General features: G+C 42.6%; 1 protein-coding gene across 1 annotated transcript in view; it reads left to right on the forward strand.

The window, feature by feature from the left end:
- PRKG2 (protein kinase cGMP-dependent 2) overlaps window positions 1–26,978 on the forward strand; it is a gene marked incomplete at its 5' end in the record, with an annotated part of 139,833 nt that overhangs the window by 101,082 nt on the left and 11,773 nt on the right. The window contains 3 exons of the mRNA XM_082269973.1: window positions 4,962–5,125; window positions 19,760–19,882; window positions 26,317–26,379. Coding sequence (XP_082126099.1) covers window positions 4,962–5,125; window positions 19,760–19,882; window positions 26,317–26,379 — 350 coding nt within the window. The remainder of the gene's footprint in view (window positions 1–4,961; window positions 5,126–19,759; window positions 19,883–26,316; window positions 26,380–26,978) is intronic.

Raw genomic sequence — 26,978 nt, forward strand, 5'->3', positions numbered from 1 at the left:
ATTGAGAAGAGATCGTAGATCAGGAGAACTAAGTGCAGACCCCACCCCACACAGCAATATTGATTGTAGTTTGTAGAACACACTGACCCTATAATTCAGCAGACTCTATCCCTAAAATGCCTACAACTCGCCCTGCCTAAACACTCCGACCTGTCCCTCAATTCTATCCGGACACAAATGTTTTTTTCCTGCCTATCTTTCCCTAATCAGCAGCCAGCACGTTGATGTGTGCTCTGTCCCTGATCTAAGCAGCATAATGACGCCGCTGCGGCTGCCTCGAACTTATAAAGACTTGGTCACATGCTTCAGACGGCCAATCACAGCTACTGAGACATTTGCAGGCATGGCTGGGATGGCTTAAGGCACACCAGTTAAACGATTGTTGATTGGCTGTTGAAAGCCCGCCATGAAAAGAGCACCAAAGCATGCAAAACCCGGAAATAAAACGACCGAACACGGATTTTTACCCGAATATACAGTAAAGTGTCCGTGTTCGTGTTCGGGTAACAAAAATCCAATTATTCGGTACGAACACGAATAATACAGTCCGTGTTCGCTCAACACTAATTATAACTCATACAAGCATAGACCAAACTTTTGATATTGCAATCACTTTACAGTACTGGTATTATTGTCATGCCATACTTTCCAAGGGTTCCATTTAATCATGGTGGTTATCAAGGAATTCGTGGCCCGCGCATGCATTATTTCGTATGTGTAGTGTTGGTGAACTAAGGATAGTACCTCTGATGTCTTTGGGATTAGAGGTGATCTCCAATGTCTCATTATGACTAGTCTCGCTGCTAACAATTCATTAACCACCGTGCTCCTCAGTGGGTGTGGAATTGTGTCTAGTTCTAGGTTTAGTAAAGCTAAGTCAGGGGAGAGATATAAAGGGATAGATGTAATGTCTGATAGGATTTGAAAAATAGGACGCCAATATGTAGCAAGAGCTTTGCACGATCAAACTATGTGATAAAGTGAGCCCAGTTGTCCACAGTTTCTCCAGCACAAATTGGATGTTTCAGTGAAAATTAAATAATCAGTGATATAAGAGATTATCTAAAAATGTTAGCTCTCACACCTATATACTCCTTATGGACCAGAGTAAATTTTACATTTCTGGTAAGGGCCTTTTTTTTTTTGGCAATAACTGAAATTTCCTAAAACGATTGTAAACTCATATATTTTTTAAATAACAAACATGTTTTACTTATCTGTTCTCTGCAATGGCTTTGAACAGAGCTGCCCCAATCCTTTTCTTATTGGGTCCTCCATCAGAGCTCCTCCCCCTGCTGACTACCCACCATAGCAGGCTGCTGGCAATGGAGACACTCATGTGGGCTCACTCCATAGACACACAGAGCACAGCTCAGGCCCTGCCCTCCACTCTATCCTCACTGCCTGTAAATGACACCAGCGAGAGCCAATGACTCTGAGCATATAAGGAGGGAGAGAGTCGCTGCTCTTGTGTACAGTGCTGGATTGAGGTCAGGCTCATGTAAGTATAGAAGGGGGGTGGGGGAGCTGCACTCAAAAGGTTTTTTACCTTAACGCAAAGAAAGCACTAAGGGAAAACAACCTTTATAGTTTTTCCAGGACTAACAAGACACACTTTTTTTTCTAATTGAATCACTGCTGGTTAAAAAAAAAGTGTTACTGTAGATAAAAAGTATACATTTTATTCTATGAGTTGTCCCCTTTATAATGGCACTTACATTTCTGGTACAAAGAATTCAAAGATATTTTTAGATTTCATGTACTTTTTATTGAGACACTAAGAAAAAAAACAAAAACAAAAAAATCACAAATAAAAAAAAAAAAAAAGGATTAATTTATTAACAAAATAGAAATAATCATAAACAAATAATAAAAAATTAATAACAGTAAACTAGTTAAAATACCCTCAGCACTTGCAGCTTACAAATGTCAATGTTAATCGCTCCTACTCTCTCAGTGCTGCCCCCCTGAACAACTTTCGGTCTTCATACGAAAAAGTTATTCATGGACAATGCAGTCTCCAGTAAGTTTTTTTAGCTTGGAGAAGAGAGAGGGAGGAAGAGAATGGAGCAGAAGAGTGTTTGGGGGGCTTTGGGGTAGTGTTTTTCAATTGATGCAGACAATGGGAGGAGACACAAGTCGAGTCCCTGCAAACAAGGGTTGATATATATACTGCTGCAGGAGAAAGGAGTCAACCTGTAACAGAAAACCTGGGGCAGTGGACATTGCAGCAGCAACAAATGGTGATTTAATATTTCTTATTAAAAAGGGTTAATGAAGAGTTAAACAGGAACACATTTGAATAAAATTTGTTGGAATCTTGGGAAAGTTGAGGATACTAAATCTTGCAAGAAAACACTGAGGCTGAGCAATACCACTAATGCCAAGGCAAGTGTGCAGGAGCAGCTTCTCGCAGGACTTTGGATACTGTCATGTACCTGATAGTGAGTCTGACATGAAGAAGAAGGCCTCTCGTACAGCTTTGGCTCGGGGGCCACTGGTAGTGAGACAGCAGCCGTGGGAGCACGGCAGTGTATGAGTGCCTGTGATCAGTCCAGCAGTCTGTGTGGGTAGCAGTAGTCAGCTGGCGGATGTTGTAGCAGAACAGGCTGGTGGCAGATGAGCTGGCACAGAGTTTGGCTAGAGGCAGATTGTGGATGTACAGCAGGGAGCTGGAGCCATACGTCAGCTCACTAGATTGAAGGAGCTTGTAGCTAATTGGATGAGCAGGATGCAGGATCAGACAAGCTGGGTCAGAAACAGTTGGGCAGATGAAGCATAAAGTAGGCAGCAGAATAGTCAGGTCACAAGCCAGTGTCAGCAGCAGGTAAGTAGAACAGGCAAGAACAGGAGACAGAAGCAGAATCTGAGGACAAGCCCAGCTCAGGGCATGTAGCAGACAAGCATGATCGGGAGCAAGCCAGGTCAGGATCAGAGGTCAAAACACAGGTATCAGAAACATAGAACACAGAAGCTGTAGACCAAACAGCAATAAGCCAAAGCTGCAGCCTTGTATAAATAGCCATTTGGTGGCATTATTGGTGAGAGGCATGCACCTGGTTGTTTGCATCTGCCAGGCATATGTATGCGCCCGGGTACTTCATTTGTGTCATGGGCAAGCCTTCCCTGACAGATACACAGGTGGCGATTTACTAAAGCCCCGTACACACTATAAGAAAATCTGGTAAACATTTTTGTCCGAGGAAGGATCGTACGATTTTCCGATAGTGTGTACACAACTTTCGACAGCCGATTCCAACCTTCCAAATTAAATTTCCAAATTCAAAAAATGTTCTTGTATGGGAACCAAATGAATGGTTTTGTTTAATGTATACCTTTTTTGAACGAGAAAAATCAGAAACGAAAGACTGCGCATGATCATAAACATTAAACAACAAGAAAAAAAAAGTAATTCGGGAATTTTCATACTTTTTTCCTTCCTCGGTTCAGACTAGCTGAGAAACGAGGAAAATTGGGCAATCGTTCGGCCGATTTTCTTATAGTTTGTACCCCACTTAAAGAGGAAGTAAACGCACGTAAAAAAAAAAATGAGAAAAAAAAACCTGTAAAGACAAAGGCATAATGCATTACATACTAGCTCATTATGAAATACTTACCTAAAAACGAAGCCCCCGAAGTGTCGCCCGCATCTAATTGGCCGGAGGCGCGATTACATCACTCCCGCGCATGCGCGCGGGAGCCGCCGTTCACGGCATAGGGTTCTGAAGGAACGGCACGGGTGGCCACTCTTTCAGAGCGCATGCGCTGATGACGTCATCGGCTGCATGCACGGGAAATATCTCTTAAACGGTGCATGTTTAGGAGATATTTATAGCACCTATAGGTAAGCCTTAATATAGGCTTACCTATAGGTAAATGCCAAAAACGTGGGTTTACAACCTCTTTAAAACTGGAGCACTCAGAATCTGGTGCAGCTGTGCATGGTATTTAATCAGTTTCTAACTTAAGCTTGTTCAGTTAGGCCCCTTTCACACAGACGGACCGTTCAGATCCGCCTGTCCGTTTTTTTGCATTCCTATGGGGCATCGGAGACATGTCCGCTGACATCCGACCCGATCCGATCCGTCAAATCTGGACGGATGGAAACCCTATTTTCCACCCGTCCAGCGGATCGGATCGGATGGGATCGGGTGAGAACGGACTGATGGTCCGTTGACATCCGATTTTCCCCATAGAGATGCATGGGGTACTGTCAGCTGTGTCTCCGCACACAGCGCGGAGACACAGCTGTCCTCCTGCTGCTCAGCGGGGGATCGGCGGCTCGATCCCCCGCTGAGAAAAACGGACTCCGTCCAACGGACGGAGTTTGTGAAAGGAGCCTAAAGCTTTGGCAATAAAACCTGAAGGCTGATTGGTTTATATGCAGGGTTGCACCAGATTTTGCACTCTCCAATTTTAGTAAATAACCCCCTTAGTTTTTATCAGGATCCCACAGGATTTCTGAGTGACATCACTGGCAGACAAAATGGCATCTTTATTTTCTTCTTCCAATTTTTTACCGAAGTTAATAGACAGGGGTTATGTTTTTACTACATGGTCCACTTTAATTCCCTAACCTTCTTCCATCTCACCACATTTAGTAGTAAAGTATCTGCATATTTTATTCATTTCTTCTACAAGTATTGAAGAAAGGGGAAATGTTATATACTGACCCTCTTGAATACAAAAAAATTCTTGAAGAAAGAAGCATTGTTTAAAGATGACACATGTAAGTAACAATGTAGCACAGCACGTGGCCTGCACTGTAACTTGAATTATGCTTAGAGAACAGCAGAATTTGTTAAGATAGTATGTGGACATCATGCAGCTACCCTTTGAAATCTCACACAGAGCACTAATCTAGTTTTTATCCTCAGTATGCCAGATGGCTTACAGGAATTCCTGATAAAAGACAAGAAAGGCTAATTCAGAACACTTGCTGTATATATTTCACGCCTTAGGTTGATTTTGGATTCGCTAAGAAGCTCTTTCCTGGCCAAAAAACATGGACGTTCTGTGGGACACCAGAATATGTTGCTCCAGAAGTCATTTTAAATAGAGGCCACAGCTTCAGTGTTGATTTTTGGTCACTTGGCATATTACTGTATGAACTACTTACAGGAAGGTAAGTGGTATTATAATAAATATTTTACTATTTTGTAAATGAATATGTATATGTATTTGCTACCGTGTATTCATTTGTAGCATTACATCTTTAGAACTTAATTTTAGTTTTCTATCTCATAAAGGTGACAACCATTTATCATAACTTATTGGAGAAAAAAAATTGTACAAGGCATTTGGGGTAAACTTAAGTGGCACCAGTGAAAACATATGGTGGCAAAGAATGGCCGAATAAAAGAAATCAATCAGTTTAAAGTAGAATTGTAAATAAGTTACATTTTTGCATAGAATAGAGACCTTGAGACAATTGTGGTTTTGTGGTGAATCGAATAGATCCGAATTACATCCACGTGCAAACATATGTGAGATTTTGCCAGGTGGAACCTTTTTAAAACCACAATACACTGCACCCATAGTCAGCAGGCTTAAAAAGTCCAATACTGGGGGGAATTAGATGTCAGCCCCCCTCACTATAAAATGGAGGCTCACAGTAGGCATATTATCAGTGTATGTGAAGAACTGACAATCTGTATAGGGAAAACTTAGTGAGCTGTAGTATTCTATGTTGTAGATTGCATTAGAGAGCTGTATTGACGTTTGTGCTCCCTCTGTGTTCACAAATGTATTCAAATAACCATTTGTTTGCTTTCACAAGTGTTATTGCCTGCTAGCTGCTGTCCCTTTACCCTTTTCAGCTTTTTTGGTGGTCTTTTTTTGGGGTCTTTCTTTTTGCTTTGTGCTTTATTTTACTGGGGAACAATTCTTTCCTTCTGCCTTTTTTCTATGTCATAGGGGTATATGTTTTTTTTTTTTTTATTGCTTTTGTTAGTAGACCCTTTTTTTATTTGTGTTGCTCACCATGCAGCATTCAATTATTTCTGATTTGTTCTTGAAGATGTTGTGTCTATGCAACAGACCACTGCACTGTTGTGCAAACAAATTGCTTATGTTCATCTTACCCATTTATTGTCATAGTAGAAACAAAAGTTAGGCATGCACCTCCCAAAAAAAGCCAATGACAGGTAGGCAAAAGGGCAGCGGTGATGTTACTGGGTGTTGCCCTTTGTCACCCACAAAGAAAGAAAGAAAACATTGACTGGATGATCAATGGAGCCACTTTTATTACAACACTGCTGATGAAAAAAACTCCTCAACCACAAATATGCTTCCAAAGAACACTGTTGCAGAGGCTGTCTGTGAAAAAATGTGTTCATCCATAGAGTAGACATAACAGGCTTGAATTTGCAAGACACAACCCCTAAAATGAGTGCGTACCTCTTGAGGTCAGATAATAAAGTCAGCTTGTCTGTCAAGTCTACAATATTCTTAGGTAATTGTTCAGCTTTCAGCCATTCACTGGAAGCCATGGAGGATGCCTCCAGGACTTCTCCCGAACCACAAAAGGTGGTTTGTAATTGGTCACAGACTATGGTGATCTGCAACACAGGTTCCTTAGGCCTCTCTGAGCATTGCCCTTGCTCTAGTCCAAGCCTCTCTACCCCCGCTGCTGTAATATTCTAGTGTGGCAGGCATTAAAACATTAAGCTGCTGTCAGGAGCTCTCATCAAGAAAGCTCAACTGTGCCCACCATTTCCTGCCAGACCCATCATTCTTTGAAACCATTCTATCACCTCTATGTATGACACAGGATCCCTGAATTGGGGAAGGGCAGATAATTTATAGTTCCTCCTCCTTCATTCATAAATCCTGTGTCATTCATAGATGCCGTACTACTATAGTCTATGAGTAGTGGATCAGGCAGAAAAGGGCAGGCATAGTCAAGCTCTCTTGATAAGAGCTCCTGACAGCCCCTTGGTGTATTAGCCCCTGGTGAAAGAGGGGGGAGGGGAAGAGGGTGTTGTTCAGATTATTATTACTTTATTATACAAGATTTATATAGTGCCGACAGTTTACACAGCACTTTACAACTTGTGGGTAGACAGAACAAATACAAATGCACTTTAATACAGTAGGAATCAGAGGGCCCTGCTTGTTAGAGCTTACAATCTAAGAGGGAGGGTCAGGAAATGCAAAAGGCAATAATTGTGGGGGCATATGCTGATGAAGAAAATAAATGTACAGTTGTTAGGTGGGGGCGCGATAGGCTTCTCTGAAGAGATTGTTTTCAGGCATAGTCTGAAAGTGGACCAAGTAGGAGATAGTCGGACAAATTGTGGTAGAGCATTCCAGAGGCTGGGAGGGGCTCGGGAGAAGTCCTGGAGGTGAGCATGGGAAGAGGTGACAAGGGAGCTAGAGAGCATGAGGTTGGGGAGGAACAAAGAGAACAATTTGGTTGGTATTTTGAGACCAGGGTAGTGATGTAGCTGAGTGCCAAGTTATGGATGGCTTTGTAAGTTATGGTTAGTATCTTAAATTTAATTTGTTGGTTAAGTGGCAACCAATAGAGGGATTGGCAAAGAGGGGTAGCAGACGTTGAGTGGTTTTTAAGGTGGATGAGCCTGGCAGCAGCGTTCATGATGGACTGAAGGGAGGATAGCCTATTGAAGGTAAGCCAATGAGAAGGGAGTTGCAGTAATTGAGTTGAGAGATGACCAGGATGTGGATAAGAAGCTTTGTGGTGTCGTTGGTTAGAAAGGGCCGTATCTTGGAGGTGTTGCAGAGGTTGAGGCGGAAAGCTTTGGACAAAGACTGGATGTGGGCCCACATGAAGATTTCTCCTAAAACAAGAAGAATCAGTACAAGGGACACATTGTATTAAATTTGAATTATGGGCATTATATTTGAATTATTGGCCTTGTGGTCCATTTTTCTGTTTTTAATTTAGGCTAAACTTAGACTTTAAAAAGATACACTTTGTGGTGGCTTCACTGATCACAATACTGTATTTTTTGGTGTTATCTGGATATAGGAAGGGCAAAATTGCAAGATCATCTCAATAGGTTTGAATTGGCCCCTGTGCTTGCTTCTACTGGGGCACACAACAATGACCAGTATCAAACACCACCATCTTGGCCATTTCCAATATCTTTCCTATGCTTAAATTGATAATTTAGCATGTCTCAGCTTTTGCACATGTGATTGCTCCTCGTGGGTGCCGATGGGTAAAATAAATCTTACTTGAACATGCTGACTCCTCCCCACAGTGTTCCTGCACATACTGCAGAGAAGTATCTCAGTTCTCAGTCCATTAAACAATCTATTGGCACCATCGTGTCCAAAGCAATATCAAATTGTAGCATGTGGTTCATGGTGTACTGACTGTACAGCAGAGAGAAAGCCTTCTCTAGTTGCAACCATGGCACAGTGAGAAGTATTTTACAGATGATGCTCCGCAAGTACCAAAGCTCATCAGCAGGGATGGGCTGAACACCCCCCCATTTCGGTTCGCAGTAGAACTCCCAAACAGGGGAAATGTTCTTACCCGAACAGCGAACCCCTATTGAAATCTATGGGAGCTGAACAGGAAAAATCAAAAGTGCTCATTTTGACGGCTGATATGCAAGTAATTGGCCATAAAAGGGGTATGGGGGTCTGGGTCCTGCCCTGGGGGACATGTATCAATAAATATATATTTTTTTAAAACAATCTTTTTTTTAAGAGCAGTGATTTTATTGATGCTTAAAGTGCCACAATGAAAATAAAAAATTCCTTTAAATATAGTGCCTGGGGGGTCCCCTTAATGCTTGTAAAGTGGCGTATTTGTAGCATATACAGAACATGCTACATTAAAAAATGACATTTCTAAAGAAAAACCACGCCAAAACCATACCAAACCCTTATCCAATCATGCAGCCTGGCAGGTCAGGAAAGGGGGGGGGGGGTAGTGAGTGCTCCCCCTCCTGAACCATACCAGGCCACATGCCCTCAAAATGGGGGGGTTGGTGCTTTGGGACAAGGGGGGCTCTGTGCCCCGCTCCCCGAAGCACCTTGTCCCTATGTGGATGGAGACAAGAGCCTCTTCCTGACAATCCTGGCTGTGGTTGTCGAGGTCTGTGGGTGGGGGCTTATCAAAACCTGGAAGCCTCCTTTATCAATGGGCCCCCAGATCCTGCCCCCCCATGTGAATGGGTATCAGGTACATCGTATCCATACCCCTTCACCAAAAAAAGTGCCCATACCCCTTCACCAAAAAAAGTGTCAAAAAGTAAACACATCGAAAACGGTTTTTGACAAATCCTTTATTAAAAAAGAAAAAAGTGTCCCTCGATGTAAATCTATCGTCAATCACGACGCCCGCCAGACCCGCCTCCTGGAAGGCCACTGGTGACGGCTCTTAGATAGGGAAGGGGCAGGGCCACCCAGTGGCACATCCCCTTTTGACCTCACAGGATGTACCCAATACCCATTCACATGGGGGGCGAAATCCGGAGGCCCCTTTAATAAAGGGGGCTTCCAGATTCCCATAAGCCCCCACCCGCAGACCCCGACATCCACAGCCCAGGGTTGTCGGGAAGAGGCCCTTGTCCCCATCAACATCGCTCGTCCCCCCCCCTTTTCCTGGCCTGCCGGGCTGCATGTTCGGATAAGGGTCTAGTATGGATTTTGAATTTTCCTGAAATTAAGAAAAAAAAGCACAATTGTAAAATAAGGCCGCAAAAAAGCTAGTGCCCATAGGAAGTGATGCATTTAAAAGATCTGCTCTTCTAATCTCCCAGAAACACTGATTAAACTCAAATACACAGCAAGCTTTACTGTATGCATGCAATATTTAAGTTTTATTGGAAAGAGTCAGGAGGCTAGGTTCGCAAAGGTAACATAACAGATAATAATGACAGTTATTTTCAGCAGTCCAATTTGATTTAAAAATTACAGTCACACAGTTGAAGAAAAAAAAGATAATTATCCTTGTGAAAATCTTTTTGTATTGAACCTTTTAATTATGTTATATAGCCTGTGGGTGTCACTAGTGTATCAAAGTGAAGTTTTTTTCTTGGTTAAAAAAAAAAAAGACATAATAATAATAAAAGACCTAGAAGACCTAATATTTAATCTTCAATAAACTTTTATGTGCTCTTCAATAGCTCGTTAATGATGTGGCATTAGCTTTCATGTTCAATTGTGACTACACAACTGCCTCCTATTATTGCCGAAAAGTTTATTTTGTAAATTGGTGTAAAGTACATATGCTGCAACCTGTGGCAATGCATGAAACATTTACAGACCACATTCTGAACATTCCAAACGTTTATCAAAATTAATTAATGAAATATGGGATCAGAGTGTGGGAACTATGGCATGGGAAATCTCCCAATATTTATAAAAGAGTTTGTTAACTGAAGAAGTAAAGCATGTTCACTTGTTAAATTGAATATTTATTGAACTAAGTAAATATGGCAAAGCTACGTTCACATTAAATATACAATCATGTGCCAGGGGAATTAAATAAACTTTTACTTGCACAGGTTTAAATGACTAAAATGGACACAATATTGCTTGATTTATTAAGTGAACATTGACTTTGCTAAGTGAAGATGCTTTGCTCCATCTATCCCTGAAAGGCCAGAAACAAAGATGTGAGTGTGCTTTGCCCCCAGTTTACCATAGAGAGTGTTTTCCAAGGAAAGTGAGGACAAGCAAGGATAAACTGGTGCAACTGCTTTTTCACCAGTTTACCTAAAACTGTGTTTTTCTAGGAAAGTGAGGAGGAGCAAGTACGTATAAGGATGAGAGTTTTTTTTACATTGAACTTGTGTAAGCAGATCAGTTGACCCTTTCCCCTCTGGGGCTTGCCCTCCTTCTGTGAGGGAACCCGCCTATTAGTCAGGTATGCCACAAAAGACACACTTCTTTTCACTGGTGTGCGCAGTCTATTGCATTAGGATGTGCATACCAGAGAACAAATGCGCATGCGTGTATATGAGCAGAGCAGTGGACAGTGTCAGTAGAGCAGAGATTTGTGTCATTAGGTCAGTGGACAGTGTCAGTCATTTTTTATGTTTACTATTTTTTTAAATATTTGTAGCACCCTCCTTGGTAGGTGCTAGGAAAGAGCATATAGGTGGCCCTGTCTGCATATCAGGAGAGCCTGATCATTTAGTTAGGCTGTCACATGCTTCCAGGTGTGACCTGTTGAGCCTGGGGAGTCTCTCCACTGTTTACAATGAGGGTTCTTATTGGACAGTGGAGAAAAACTAGCCAATAGCACACCAGGGCTTTGTAATGTTCCGGTACCTTTGGTACCCTAAATTACACTTTCCACAAGTGTATGCGCCCCACCATTTACTTTTGGAAAGGTGCGCATACACCTTTAAGACTGGAGCTGTCATCACCCAGCGCCGGACTAGATGGCTATTTAAAGCGCCGGTTCTCACTCACATGTGTTCGTTCAAACACCCTTACCTGGATGCTAACCTTGCTTGAAGCTTCCATGCTTGCAAGCTTACCTCGCTGACGGAACCTCGCCGCGCTGATCCCTGTATCCCGCTACTGGATCATCCGCCTCTCCTGAACCACCCTTCGGCTGTATCGCTAATAGTGCTAAGTACCCCGCAGGGGAATTCTCTATAAACTTATACTAAGCTTACACTATCTAGCTCTGCATAGTAAAGACTGTTTATCACATCTGCATACCTAGATTGCTAGCTCTTGAGACTACTGCTACTTTTCTGCACTGGGTTGATCTCTTTTGTATGTCCACCTGCTATTCTGTCATCTGCTACCATACAACATTGCTAAACCTTCCTGCATCCATCTGCTACTGTCTCACCTTCAAGTGTCTATCACCTACCACCTCCACTCAACCTATCCCTCAACCTTCATCATTGTGTTACCACATACATAAAGTCATTCTAGGAACCAGCTTGCTAATTGTGTGTATTTACTGGCTGAAATAAGACCTTCCACACATGATGAGTCATTGAGGTTGGGAATGGTATCTCAGCATATCTCTTACATGACTACTGACGTGGAACTATTTCTGCAGCTGAAAATCCACACCATATAAGAAACGCAGAAGCGTTACAGATATAAGAAACGCAGAAGCGTTACAGATTGAACGAACCAAAAAATGGATTCAGCAGAAATAACCACTCAGGTGACACAATTAAAACAGCAAGTATCTGCGTTAATACACGCACTTGCTGAATTAAAAGAAGACAATCAGGCTCTGTCGCAGCAGGTAATTAGACTGACACAACTTACCTCTGCTCAGTCCCCTGAACCCAAGATAAATCCCCCTTTGGTATTTACAGGCGATCGCAAAAAATTTCGCGAATTTAAAAACGCATGTGAGTTACTTTTTTTGCTAAAACCTCGTACCTACCTTACTGATCACATTAAGGTTTGTACTATTATTTCTTACCTATCAAACGATCCTCGAGCCTGGGCAGATTCTCTTTTTGAGAAAAACGACCAGCTTCTCAACTCCTATGCCTTGTTCCTGGCAGAGCTCACTAGCCTATATGATGACCCCAATAGGCAGAGTACTGCTGATCTTCAGTTAAGATCCTTGAAACAAGGAAGGAGGCCTGTAGAAGACTTTGTCGCAGAGTTCAAGAGATGGACCCTTGATTCAGGATGGAATGATGCATCTCTGAAAACCCAATTTAGGCTTGGCCTATCAGAAGCCGTTAAGGACGAGCTCGCCCGAGCGGATCTGCCAAAAACCCTGGATGCACTAATACAACTCTGTATTACCATAGATAGAAGACTACGAGAAAGAAAGGCTGAAAAGATGGGAATGCCATTATCCGTTTCCTCTCGGAGTCTGGCCGTTGACCCCGTTCCTATGGAGATAGGAACCATATGCCCACCGCTATCAACTATGGAAAAAGCCAAAAGACGAAATGAAAATCTCTGCTTGTACTGTGCATCCCCGGATCACAAGATAAACGTCTGTCCCCTAGTCAACAAAAAGAAGGGTGAGTGTTCACATGTCTCCCTAGGAGGATTGACAACTTCATTCACTAACCCCTACATTTCTTTTTTTATGACATTACAGTGGGACCAGAACAGGATTACTACTAAGGCCATGATTGACACAGGATCTTGTGGAAATTATATGGATATATGTTTTGCTGCTTTAAATAAAATTCCTATTATTTCTAAACTCAAACCTGTCTCAGTAAGTCTTATTACCGGTGTTCCGTTATCCTCTGGTCCGATCACCGATCAGACACAAGCACTTCTAGTCACTATTAACGAGTCTCATAGGGAGACTTCTACCTTCGATTTAATACCATCACCCCACTTTCCCATTGTGTTGGGACTTCCCTGGTTGCACACACACCAACCAACCATAGATTGGAAGAAACGGTCCTTGACCTTCCCTTCTTGTTATTGCGAGGAAACGTGTAACCTCACGTTTTCCGGGAAGATTCTGTCTGTGGTGACAGATGAGATTGCACCACTATGTTATCAGGATCTTTCTGAGGTTTTTCTTGAGAAAAATGCTCAAGCATTACCTCCTCATCGAGACTATGATTGTAGCATTGATCTACTCCCAAATAGCAAATTGCCGTTCGGTCATGTTTATCCTCTTTCACAGGATGAACTTGCCCATCTCAAAACCTATTTGGGTGAGAACTTGGAAAAAGGTTTTATTAGACCTTCCACTTCTTCCACAGCAGCAGGACTCTTTTTTGTTCGCAATAAAGATTCAAGTCTCAGACCTATCATCGACTACAGGAAATTGAATGCTATCACAATAAAAGATCGCTATCCTCTACCACTTATCCCTGAGCTCATTGAGCAGGTGCGTGGAGCTACCTATTTTTCAAAATTAGACCTGAAAGGAGCATACAATCTCATTCGAATCCGTGATGGACACGAGTGGAAGACTGCATTCAGAACTAGATACGGATTGTTCGAATATCTTGTGATGCCATTCGGCCTATGCAATGCCCCTGCAGTTTTCCAACGATTTATAAACGATATTTTTAAAGACTTACTAGATGTCTGTGTTGTGGTATATCTGGACGATATACTTATATATTCACGGACCCTGTCTGAACACATAAGACATGTAAGACTTGTATTATCGAGATTGCTTGCACATAATCTTTATGTGAAGCTGAAGAAATGCTTGTTCCATAAAGATGAGGTACTCTTTCTAGGCTACATCATATCCAAAACAGGAATCGAGATGGACATGAGTAAAATATCCTGCATTCAGGATTGGCCTACACCAACTACATGCAAGGCGCTACAGCGATTCCTGGGATTTGCAAATTTCTACAGGAAGTTCATAAAAAACTTTTCTGCTATTGTGAGACCCCTCACACAGCTCACTAGCATAAAAATACCATTTAAATGGTCAGAAGAAGCAAATAAGGCTTTCCACTTGTTAAAGACAAGGTTTACTTCCGCTCCCATATTACGCCATCCAGACCCATCCCTCCAATACATTCTGGAGGTAGATGCGTCAAACATGGCAGTAGGAGCAATACTCTCCCAACGACCTACCCACACTTCACCACTTCATCCAGTCGCTTTTTTTTCTAAATCCCTGAGCAGTCCCGAGATAAATTACCCCGTGGGTGAAAAGGAACTGCTTGCTATAAAATTGGCTCTGGAGAATTGGCGACATTTACTCGAAGGCACCCAACTACCAATAATTATATACACGGACCATAAAAACCTCCAATATCTTCAGACTAGCAAAACTCTCTCGCATCGACAGGTACGATGGTTACTATTCTTTCTAAGGTTTAACTTCCTAGTGACCTACACACCTGCAGATAAGAACAAAAAGGCGGATGCACTATCACGACTAACTGAAGAAAACTACTTTGAAATCCCTTCCGTTCCTATAATACCTCACAAACGCATTATTGGAGTTGTCCGTTCCTTAAAGGAAGAGGTTCTGCATGGTATAAGTTTGGATTCACCCCCACCACAACTAAATACTGATGCAGAAGGCTTCCTCTACTACAACGACAAACTTTACATACCACCTACCCTACGCACCAAGATCTTGGAATTATCGCATGATGTGCCTATGGCAGGACATATGGGTATGACAAAGACTTTCAATTTGATTTCTCGACAATTCTGGTGGCCTGACATGAAAACATCTATACAAAAATTCGTCTCTTCATGCAATGTCTGTGCCAGGTCCAAAATTGACACTATGAGACCATCCGGTCTACTATGCAGTCTACCAATACCCCAAACTCCATGGGAGGTTTTGTCATTGGACTTCATCGTAGAATTGCCTCCTTCCAAAGGATTTAATACCATCTTGGTGTCAGTGGACCATCTGACAAAGATGGCACATTTCATTGCTATTCGCAGACTACCTTCTTCCAAACAAACGGCAGAACTCCTGATGAAACATGTCTTCAGATTACATGGTATCCCAAAAACTCTTCTGTCTGACCGTGGATCCCAATTTATTTCTAAATTCTGGCAAGAACTATGTCACATACTACGGATTGAGCGGAAGCTCACTTCTCCTTACCATCCGCAGACCAACGGACAGACTGAAAGAGTCAACCAATGCATCGAGCAGTATTTACGTTGTTACACTTCTTACCAACAGGATGATTGGTTGGATCTTCTCCCCCTGGCAGAATTTGCCTACAACAACGCAACTCACAGTACAACCAAGCAGAGTCCGTTCTACTTGAACTATGGGTTCCATCCCTCTATTCTCCCTCCACACATCCTTCCTTCAAATAACCCAGTAGCCTCAGACTATCTTACCCAAATAAAGGATTCTCTGGGTTTACTAAATACTACCATTGCACACGCTCACAGTCAACAAAAGAAGTACTATGATCTTCGTAGAAGACCTTCTCCACAGTATACTATCGGGGACCTCGTTTGGCTCTCAACAAAAAACTTGAGACTGAAGATCCCTAGCAAAAAGCTTGGACCTCTGTTCTTGGGACCTTTCCCAATCAAGAAACTTATTGGAAAAGCTGCAGTGCAGCTTACATTGCCAATGGACCTAAAAATCCATCCCATTTTCCATGTGTCGCTACTAAAACCCCATGTTCCGGACCAAGGAATAAGGCCTAATATTCCACCTCCCCCTCCTGTACAAGTTGAAGGTGGAGAAGAATACGAGATAAAAGAGATTCTGGATTCTCGTATCTACAGAAGAAGACTTCAGTACTTGGTTAGATGGAAGAACTATGGGCCCCAAGACGACACCTGGCTAAACACCTCTGACATACATGCCCCTAGATTAATCCGCAATTTTCATGCGAGATACCCAGACAAACCAGCTCCAGAGGCCTTCAGGAGCAGGCCTTAAGGGGGGGTATTGTAATGTTCCGGTACCTTTGGTACCCTAAATTACACTTTCCACAAGTGTATGCGCCCCACCATTTACTTTTGGAAAGGTGCGCATACACCTTTAAGACTGGAGCTGTCATCACCCAGCGCCGGACTAGATGGCTAGTTAAAGCGCCGGTTCTCACTCACATGTGTTCGTTCAAACACCCTTACCTGGATGCTAACCTTGCTTGAAGCTTCCATGCTTGCAAGCTTACCTCGCTGATGGAACCTCGCCGCGCTGATCCCTGTATCCCGCTACTGGATCATCCGCCTCTCCTGAACCACCCTTCGGCTGTATCGCTAATAGTGCTAAGTACCCCGCAGGGGAATTCTCTATAAACTTATACTAAGCTTACACTATCTAGCTCTGCATAGTAAAGACTGTTTATCACATCTGCATAACTAGATTGCTAGCTCTTGAGACTACTGCTACTTTTCTGCACTGGGTTGATCTCTTTTGTATGTCCACCTGCTATTCTGTCATCTGCTACCATACAACATTGCTAAACCTTCCTGCATCCATCTGCTACTGTCTCACCTTCAAGTGTCTATCACCTACCACCTCCACTCAACCTATCCCTCAACCTTCATCATTGTGTTACCACATACATAAAGTCATTCTAGGAACCAGCTTGCTAATTGTGTGTATTTACTGGCTGAAATAAGACCTTCCACACATGATGAGTCATTGAGGTTGGGAATGGTATCTCAGCATATCTCTTACATGACTACTGACGTGGAACTATTTCTGCAGCTGAAAATCCACACCATATAAGAAACGCAGAAGCGTTACAGATATAAGAAACGCAGAAGCGTTACAGGCTTATGGCTATCTCAGTGGGTGGAGTTTGCCGCAATGCACCCTATGATGGGCTATAAGTCTGAGGGGAGCATGTGACAGGGCATCTTTGGTGGGAAGCAGAGTCCCAGGAGGAGGGTGATGGCTGTCCCTCCTCCTGTCAGTGATAGTGAAGGTGTCCTGGGCAGTCGGTCTAGAGGACGAAGGTTGAGCTGGGCTGCAGAGAGGAATCCAGAGTGCTGTGAACCGAGTGGAGATGTTGGGTAGAAGTTTAGGGGAAAAACAGTGTCCTGAGTACTCAGTTTGGAGTTAACGGGCAGCAAGCCAGCGTTAGCCAGCATTAACCAGCGCCAACAGGCGTTGATCGGCATCTAGCCAGCGTCAAGTCAGCGCCAATCGGCATTTCTCAGTTGTCCCTAGCTTATTGTGTATAGTTGAGCCAAAGGAGTATCCCACTCATTCCCTTCTCCCATCCAAGTTCTCAATAAATACAAAAAAAAAAACAAAGATACTGGACTGGTCATTGTCTCAGTGCTCACACTTGGAGAAACATGCACAAAGGTACTTTTGTTGAACCCGGTGACCCAGGGGGACCCATATCCAGCAAAATGGCTGGGAATCCTGCTACATATTATTTTTCAATATTTTTTTACAATTTCTTTTGGCAGCCCTGTTGGGAGGCTTTGGTGAAATATCAAGAGTCTAAACAGATCCCTAATGTATCACTTTTGAGACAGAGAAAGGAACTAAGGATGGAGATTCTCCAGTCCCTTTCTCTGCAGCCTCAGCTGCACTGGACAATGAAAGATTGGGAAGTGTTGTGCTGAGTGGCTTCCTGTTCATTCACAAACTGAAGCATAGTAAGCAAAGTTTACTATGCTTAAGTTAAGAATGAACACAGGAGCAATTAATACAGATCACTCGCTGCGTTTACTCAGAAAATAAAGGGGCAGATAAACTACATATTTACCAGCCCCTTTCCCAATTCTCCATCCCGAAACACCCCCCCCAGCAGTTGCTGGCAGGAAAGGAGAGGAGGGAAGCTGGCAGCACTGGCAGCACTGCAGCGGGAGACAGGGGGCTCCAGAAAGCAGGGGGAATCGACACCATGGGGGTGATTAGGTGTGCCCAGCACACTTGGCACACCCCGTGCGCCTACCTTTGCTTCTTCTCTAACATTTAGTGGTTTTCAAGAGTGAAGAAGAAATCATATTTGCTAACAAAAGGACTCCCCGAGTATAAGAATGTTCAACACTTCTGGGCTGCATAATGAACTGTATCTTTTGCTAAATCTTCATAAAATACACCAACAGGTCTGCCTTATTTATAATTGGCAGCTCATGACAGTGGGGAGATTCGAAAATTGCTATTGGACTGCCATGCGCTGTCAATAAACTGCAAAGTAGACTTGATGGGAAACTAGTCTCCAGTGGCGGCCCGTCCACTAGGGGCGCAGGGGCTCCGTCCCCCATATTCATGCCCCTGGCCACCTAAACTACATGCAGGGCGCCAAATGCATGGATTCCAATGGGGTTTTTTTTTTTTTTTTGAAGCACATGATTAGAGCCGGAGGCTCTAATAGGCTTCAAAAAAGGGTGGGCTAGGGGCACAGAGCCCTTTGCCCTAAGCCCACCCAGTTGTGTGACAATAGCGAATGAATATTCACTATTGTCACATGGATTCTCCTCCTGGCCAATCAGGAAGCGGGTCCTAAGACCCGTCTCCCGATTGGTCAAAAGGAGAAGCCATCCTATTGGCGAAGGAGGAGGAGATGCAGGGGAAGCCCGACCAAAGAAGGAGGACACGGAGGAGACTAAGGGGGAAGCCGCCACCTCCACATGCCAGTCCAGGTGCAGCACAGGGTGAGTGAGCCGGCGACCGGGGGGGGGGGGGGTATGGTGTGAGGCACGGGCTGGAGCTGGTGTGATCCATGGTCAGGTTCATCTGCCACCCCCTCCCGTCCCATGGAGCACCAGCCGCCACTGCTAGTCTCTCAGTTCCTCATCACTACTGCACAACACGTTGGCCATGGGTAGACAATCCCATCAATTTCAGTGCAGGGTCCCAAAGGAATTCTAAATGGTGTCTACGACAACCTTCATAACTTCCAATCAGTGTGTTCTTAACTATGTGCCATGGTTCCTTCCACCAGCCATTACTAACTAAAAAACACACTAACTGCCAGAAAGGTAGGTACAAACCTTTTTTTATAGAGTGTATTTAACATAATTTTTACAATGGCAACAGGGCAGCTTTAAAGCTTGCATGAGATTTTGAAGGTTGGGTTTAAATATATTGTAATGGCATGACCATCTGAAGAAAACTGGTAGAAACATCTTTAATTAGTATCTCTCTATAGGGAAACTTGGATGGTTTCCTTGTTGGAGAGGTCTGCATTACATTGTAGAAGACAGTTTTCATGGGCAGCCATGTGCAGATTTCCAACAATAAACATTATATTAGCTGTAAGTTTTCTTTGTTTAGTTTCATTTTCCATGGTGACTGAGAAAAAGTGTTTTCTTTACATGTTTCTGCAGCTGAGTTGAAATCTTAACAACACTGCTCTGTTTTTGTTATTATATATATCTTTGGGAGGATTATTTTTCATGTATAATATGTGTAACATAACATATCTGGCATATTTCTCTCCAGCCCTCCTTTTACTGGGCCAGACCAGATGATGGTCTACAATTTAATTCTCCAAGGCATAGAGAAAGTGGATTTTCATAGAAAAATATCGAGACGTCCCGAAGATTTGATACGACGGCTGTGCAGGTAAAATGTCTGAGTTCACAAATGCTAATCCTCTGGAATCTATTGCTGGACAGCCCTTGAAAAAACTAACTACAATGAGTGTAGTAAAGAATGAGAATGAATAAAGTGTAACTAAACCCAAAAACAAATAGGTAATAGTGTGGCTTAACAGTCCTGAGATGTGGTAGTTGCATCAGTTTTCTGTAAGTTAAAAATAAAGCATAAAAATCTTATCTTTCTTATGTAAACTAATACTCCCATCAATCCACATTTTAATAGAAAGGAAAGTTAGATATGTTTGAAGTGCAGCCTATGTGACAACTATGGATGCCCCTATAGATATAGTGAGGAAATGAATGTACACATGAATGGGCAGGAAATTTGTTACTGAGTGGATCACCAGGTAAAAATAAGTGAAGAAGGCTGAAAAAAGAAAACGAATGCAGCCACCGCATCAGGGGATTGGTAAGCTGCTATATCTTTGTATTTGGGTTTCAATACACAGTTCTTGTTTGCCCTCATTCAGTGCCGGTTCACACTTATGCGATGCGGGAACGCTGCGAATTTGCAGCCTGTTCCCGCATCGCAAACGCACCCCTGGCAGTTCACACTGCCATATGCGATACGCTGGGGGTGTCAATTAAATGTTAACGACACCCCCAGTTTGATCGCATATCGCAGTGCGATCTTTACAGTTGGCACAGGATCGGATCGCACAAGTGTGAACCACTGTGCGATCCGATCCTGATGCGGCTGCAAAACTCCTGTGCGTCTTTGCTGCAGGTGCAGTGCGAATTTAGCCATACAAAGTATATGGCTGAACTCGCACCGCACAGCCGATCGCATGTATTGAAGGAGCAGTGCGCTCCGACATTACATGCGATCGCCGCAGCCGCACATATGTGAACCGGCACTCAGAAACCTTCAACCATAAGCACATAGGCATCACTTAAACCCTTATCTAGCAAGGTATACTTATAAATGTCTTGGTAGTCAAGGGGTTAAGGAAATATAAAAAAAAAATTCTAAATTAAAATAATGAATGTGTTATACTTAAGCTGAATACACTCTATACAATTTTCTTTAGATTTTTTCGTTTAGATTTACCAAAACTATATAATATGAGGTCAAACCTAAATACTTTCAATTTGTATGCAATCAGGCAGGCCCCTGCACTACACAGTTGATGGTAAATCTAAAAGAAATCAAACAACAAAAGTTGTATAGTGTGTATCCAGCTTTAACTGCTCTGTGCAATGGTTTTGCACAGAGCAGCCCTGATCCTGCTCTTCTGGGCTCCCCAGCCGTTGCTTCAGGCTCCTCCTCTTCAGCGAGTGCCCCCATAGATTCATTCATGAGGACGTGCTGGTGAGTGCTCCGCCTCCCTGACCCTCTAATCCTGTGTCATCCTGCAGTCACCCGGGCCACCCTGCTCAGAAAAATTCTTCTGCCGGGTCAGGGAGTTCCCCCGGTGCCATCCATGCCTGCAAAAGCTTACGTAAAAAACAACCTCCCCCGAAGTCCCAAGGCTCCCCGCTGGTGAAACGTGCGGGGGCCATCTTACCCCATATAAAATATTGATTATACACCAAAGATATTTTTTGTATATTTAACAATGTTAATTGCCGGAAAAAATGGTACAATATTCATTCACTATAAAAGAAGTTCAAAAACTGTGTAGGATAAGGATAAGTATTTACTTGTTGCTTATCTCTTGTATGTGATATACCTGCTCGGGTGTGATGATGTATACCACACATCCAGAGCCGCCAAGCGTCTTGTTTCTACTTTATCTTGGGATGCGGTGCCTTTGGGACTTCCTCTGATGATCCTATCTTGTCTAATTTACAAAATGAAGCTTCACCCCATCTACTAAACTCTGGGGAAAATGAGTGCAACTGCACTTGCAAAGTACACAATGTCTATTTGCCTTTAGTAAATCAACCCCTCTCTGTCCTAGCAAAGGGTTGGCGGTGTAGAGGCTTGGCTTCTCCCATTGTATATTATTGAGGATAGGCTTAGCACAGGCTCAGTCTAACATTGTTTAAAAAACCTTGCAGTCAACCAAGACACCTCCTCCTGAGAAACATCTAACAGCTAAGAAATATTTACAAATATATTGCTGTGTGAATTGGAACCCCTTATAGCTGAACCTCACTCAAAAGGGGAAATTCTGCTTTTCCTTCCTCCTCCTCCCTCTCCTCCATTGTGAATGGGAAGCAGGTGTGTTAAATTTGGTGTTATCACTCTCACTCTCTCATACTGCTCACTGGAAGTTTAACATGGCACCTCATGGCAAAGAACTCTCTGAGGATCTGAAAAAAAGAATTAGTGCTCTACATAAAGATGGCCTAGGCTATAAGAAGATTGCCAAGACCCTGAAACTGAGTTGCAGCATGGTGGCCAAGACCATACAGTGGTTTAACAGGACGGGTTCCACTCAGAACAGACCTCGCCATGGTCGACCAAAGAGGTTGAGTGCACATGCCCAGCGTCCTAGCAAAAGGTTGTTTTTGGGAAATAGACATATGAGTGCTGCCAGCATTGCTGAAGAGGTTGAAGGGGTGGTGGTCAGCCTGTCAGTGCTCAGACCATACGCCACACACTGCATCAAATTTGTCTGCATGGCTGTCGTCCCAGAAGAAAGCCTCTTCTAAAGATGATGCACAAGAAAGCCTGCAAACTGTTTGCTGAAGACCAGCAGACTAAGGACATGGATTACTGGAACCATGACCTGCAGTCTAATGAGACCAAGATAAACTTATTTGGTTCAGATTGTGTCAAACATGTGTGGCGGCAACCAGGTGAGGAGTACAAAGACAAATGTGTCTTGCCTACAGTTAAGCATGGTAGTGCCTCTTCTAAAGATGATGCACAAGAAAGCCTGCAAACTGTTTGCTGAAGACCAGCAGACTAAGGACATGGATTACTGGAACCATGACCTGCAGTCTAATGAGACCAAGATAAACTTATTTGGTTCAGATTGTGTCAAACATGTGTGGCGGCAACCAGGTGAGGAGTACAAAGACAAATGTGTCTTGCCTACAGTTAAGCATGGTGGTGGGAGTGTCGTGGTCTGGGGCTGCATGAGTAATGCCGGCACTGGGGAGCTACAGTTCATTGAGGGAACCAAGAATGCCAGCATGTACTGTGACATACTGAAGCAGAGCATGATCCCCTCCCGTCAGAGACTGGGCCACAGGGCAGTATTCCAACATAATAACGACCCCAAACACACCTCCAAGATGACCATTGCCTTGCTAAAGATGCTGAGGAAAAAGGTGATGGACTGGCCAAGCATGTCTCCAGACCTAAACCCTATTGAGCATCTGTGGGGCATTCTCAAACTGAAGGTGGAGGAGTGCAGGGTCTCTAACATCCACCAGCTATGTGATGTGGTCATGGAGGAGTGGAATAGGACTTGGGTGGAAACCTGTGAAGCTCTGGTGAACTTCATGCCCAAGAGGGCTAAGCAGGGCTGGAAAAAAATGGTGGCCACACAAATTATTGACATTTTGGGCCCAATTTGGACATATTCATTTAGGGGTATACTCACTTTTGTTGCCAGCAGTTTAGACATTAATGGCTGTGTGTTGAGTTATTTTGAGGGGACAGCAAATTTACATTGTTATTCAAGCTGTAACTCACTACTTTACATTGTAGCAAAGTGTCATTTCTTCAGTGTTGTCACATGATACAAAGAAATAATAAAATATTTACAAAAATGTGAGGGGTGTACTCACTTTTGTGAGATACTGTATTACAATAAAATATTATTATAAAAGAGTAAGCATGTAAAAACACTGTAAAATCATATTTATAATAATAACACTAATAATAATATAGTAAATACTCCAATGACTCAACATATGAGCTAAAAACACATTACACTTTTTATTTTGTTGATCATATTTTATTTAATTTTTACTCAAATGAATAGTAAACCAGTGAGCGTAGTTCAGGCATCTGTCCCTAAGAAATTTTGCAAAAAAAAAAGTATTAAAAACGTTAAAGTGTGTAGCATATTCTGATTGTGTCCACAAACACCAATGACGCCACAAACAGTAAGGGATTTATGTTTTGAGAAATATATTAATAAAGTAATTTTTCCTGTTTAGAAGGGTTACAGCTATGTGTTAGCAGATATAGTGGTGGACGTGTCTGGCAGCAACACCGTCAAAAACCACAGCTATTTAAAAAGCAACTACAGCTGCTTCATTAAATAGTAAGTAGGGACAAACCCTGTGTGTTGTCTTATATTCAACAGTGTGCCTGTTTCATGGAAAGTTGACTAACACCACTTGTTTTACGGGTGTGTATCTTAAGATATTCCCACACTATACACAAGTATTAGCACTTAAGTTCCAAAGATTATAATAGAAAAAATGTATCTAAACTATGTGACCTTTTCAATGACATATTTTTTTCTCTTTTCTTTTTTTTTTTTTTCTTGTGGTTCATTTCCATGACATTACCTAAAAGAATGCTGGCTATGCAGTTTTTAATGGGAATCTACTATTGTAGTTACAAAGCACAATGATCTTTTAAAACTTTAATCAAAGGAAGAAAATATAGTAATAAATGGTGTAGCATAAATGAAACACCCATGCAAAGGTCAAACTTAATTACCTATCTAGGAACATTTGGGTGCACTGGGCCATGATAGCTTTTGCCATAATGTGTAAGTATGGGCCTGGATCTGCTCTCCTCTCCAGCAATGTAAGATCCATGTCCCAGCTGCCAATCCTTTGCCACTGATGCCATCTTTTTATACTACCCTGAGTCCGGTGTTTTCTTGCTTCAGCTATTGAATGGCAAGTGATGATGAAACTCCTATGCATGTGCTCTGGAGTCACTTGGCACCTTACATATACTGGGATTTTATTTAATGTAAGAAGAAAAAAAAAAAACGTGCTGACAAATTTTTGTTTGCTAACCATAGTTATGCTTTAAAACATATCTGAAGGCCAACAAGTTTGAATAGAGGGGACAAAGGTGAAGAGCCTTTTCACATGTTTGGTTCTTTGTGTATAAACTTGGAAAGTTCATCTTCTCTATTGTCACTAGGACAGAAAGTGGTAGACAACTCCAAATTTTACAGTTGTCAGCTGGAGCAGGAGGAGAGAGAAATTTCTCAATGGGGACACCAGTTCTAGTGACAACTGTCCAGGAGAAGATTTCCCACAGTTTTAGGAGATTTACAAGTTTTTCTTTTGCCTATGGGACAGAAAGATTGCCAAGACCCTAAAACCCAGTTGCGGCACGGTGGCCAAGAACATACAGTGGTTTAACAGGACAGGTTCCACTGAGAGCAGTCCTCACCATGGTCGGCCAAAGGAGTTGAGTGCACATTCTCAGCGTCATATCCAGAGGTTGTCTTTGGGAAATTGCAGTAATGCTGGCAGCACTCATACGTCTGAGGTTGAAGGGGTGGGGGGTCAGCCTGTCAGTGCTCAGACCATACGCCGCACACTGCATCAAATTGGTCTGCATGGCTATCATCCCAGAAGGAAGCCCTTCTGAAGATGATGCACAAGAAAGCCCGCAAACAGTTTGCTGAAGACAAGCAGACTAAGGACATGCATTAATGGAAGCATGTCCCTGTGGTCTGATGAGACCAAGATAAACTTATTTGGTTCAAGTGTGTGTGGCGGTAACCAGATGAGGAGTACAAAGACAAGTGTGTCTTGCCTACAGTCAAGCATGGTGGTGGGAGTGTCATGGTTTGGGGCTGCATGAGTGCTGACAGCACTGGGGAGCTACAATTCATTGAGGAAACCATGTATGCCAACATGTAATGTGAAATACTGAAGCAGAGCAAGATCCCCTCCTTTCAAAGACTGGGCCGCAGGGCAGTATTCCAACATGATCACGATCCCAAACACATCTCCAAGACGACCACTGCCTTGCTAAAGAAGCTGAGGGTAAAGGTGATGGACTGGCCAAGCATGTCTCAAGACCTAAACCCTATTGAGCATCTGTTGGGCATCCTCAAACGGAAGGTGGAGGAGAGCAAGGTCTCTAACTTCCATCAGCTCTGTGATGTTGTCATGGAGGAGTGGAAGAGGACTCCAGTGGCAACCTTTTAAGCTCTGGTGAACTCCATGCCCAAGAGGGTTAAGTCAGTGCTGGAAAATAATGGTGGCCACACAAAATATTGACACTATGGGCCTAATTTGACACTTCCACTTAGAGGAGTACTCACTTTGTTGCTTGATTATTTTGAGGGGACAGCAAATTTACACTGTTATACAAGCTGTACACTCACTACTTTACATTGTATCAAAGTGTCATTTCTTCAGTGTTGTGACATGAAAATATATAATAAAATATTTACAAGAATGTGAGGGGTGTACTCACTTCTGTGATATGCTGTATATAATGTGTATTTGCATTTACAAAAGCCATCTAAGAAGCACAATATATACAAATGTCCTCCTGTTTTTGTTTTCCAGACAGAACCCTGCAGAAAGACTTGGAAATCTGAAGAATGGAAAAGCTGACATTAGGAAACACAGGTTAAAAAGCAAAGTGTTTTCATGACATATATTTTTATATGAGTTGTCATGGTCTATCGAATGTCCAATATTATGCGACTTACAGTAGTTACTGTAATAAATATTATCAACTCACAGAAACAAAATGATTTAGTGTATGTTGATATACTGAAGGAGAATATTTACTGAGCTTGGTAAATAAGGTGAAGCTATGGTCACTTCAGTCATCCAATCATTTGCAGGAAAAATATCCTGTTTGTTTTTATTTTCCCCTGCACCTGACTGGGTATTCAAATTTAACACAGCTTCACCCTTTTCATTAGGCTTAGTCAGGGCCGGTTTTAGACAAAGTGTGGCCCTGGGCAAACCTAAAAGTGGGGCCCCAAATTTTTTTATATTCTTCCAAAAATATTGGCGCATTTAATCAATTTAGCCAAATAAAACATACAACTACATAAAAATATGCTTTAATTAAATAACATTAAATTAATTATAATCATAATTATAATCACATCAATTATAATATTCTATTATGTTTACTGCTCCTCACCAAGATCTATTATAAGTAGGCCTGGGTGAGGAGCAGCAGAGCCATATAAAGAACATACACAGCTCTGCAC

This window comes from Pelophylax lessonae (assembly GCF_965119305.1).
Source record: "Pelophylax lessonae genome assembly, chromosome: 1".
Classification (NCBI taxonomy): Eukaryota; Metazoa; Chordata; class Amphibia; order Anura; family Ranidae; genus Pelophylax; species Pelophylax lessonae.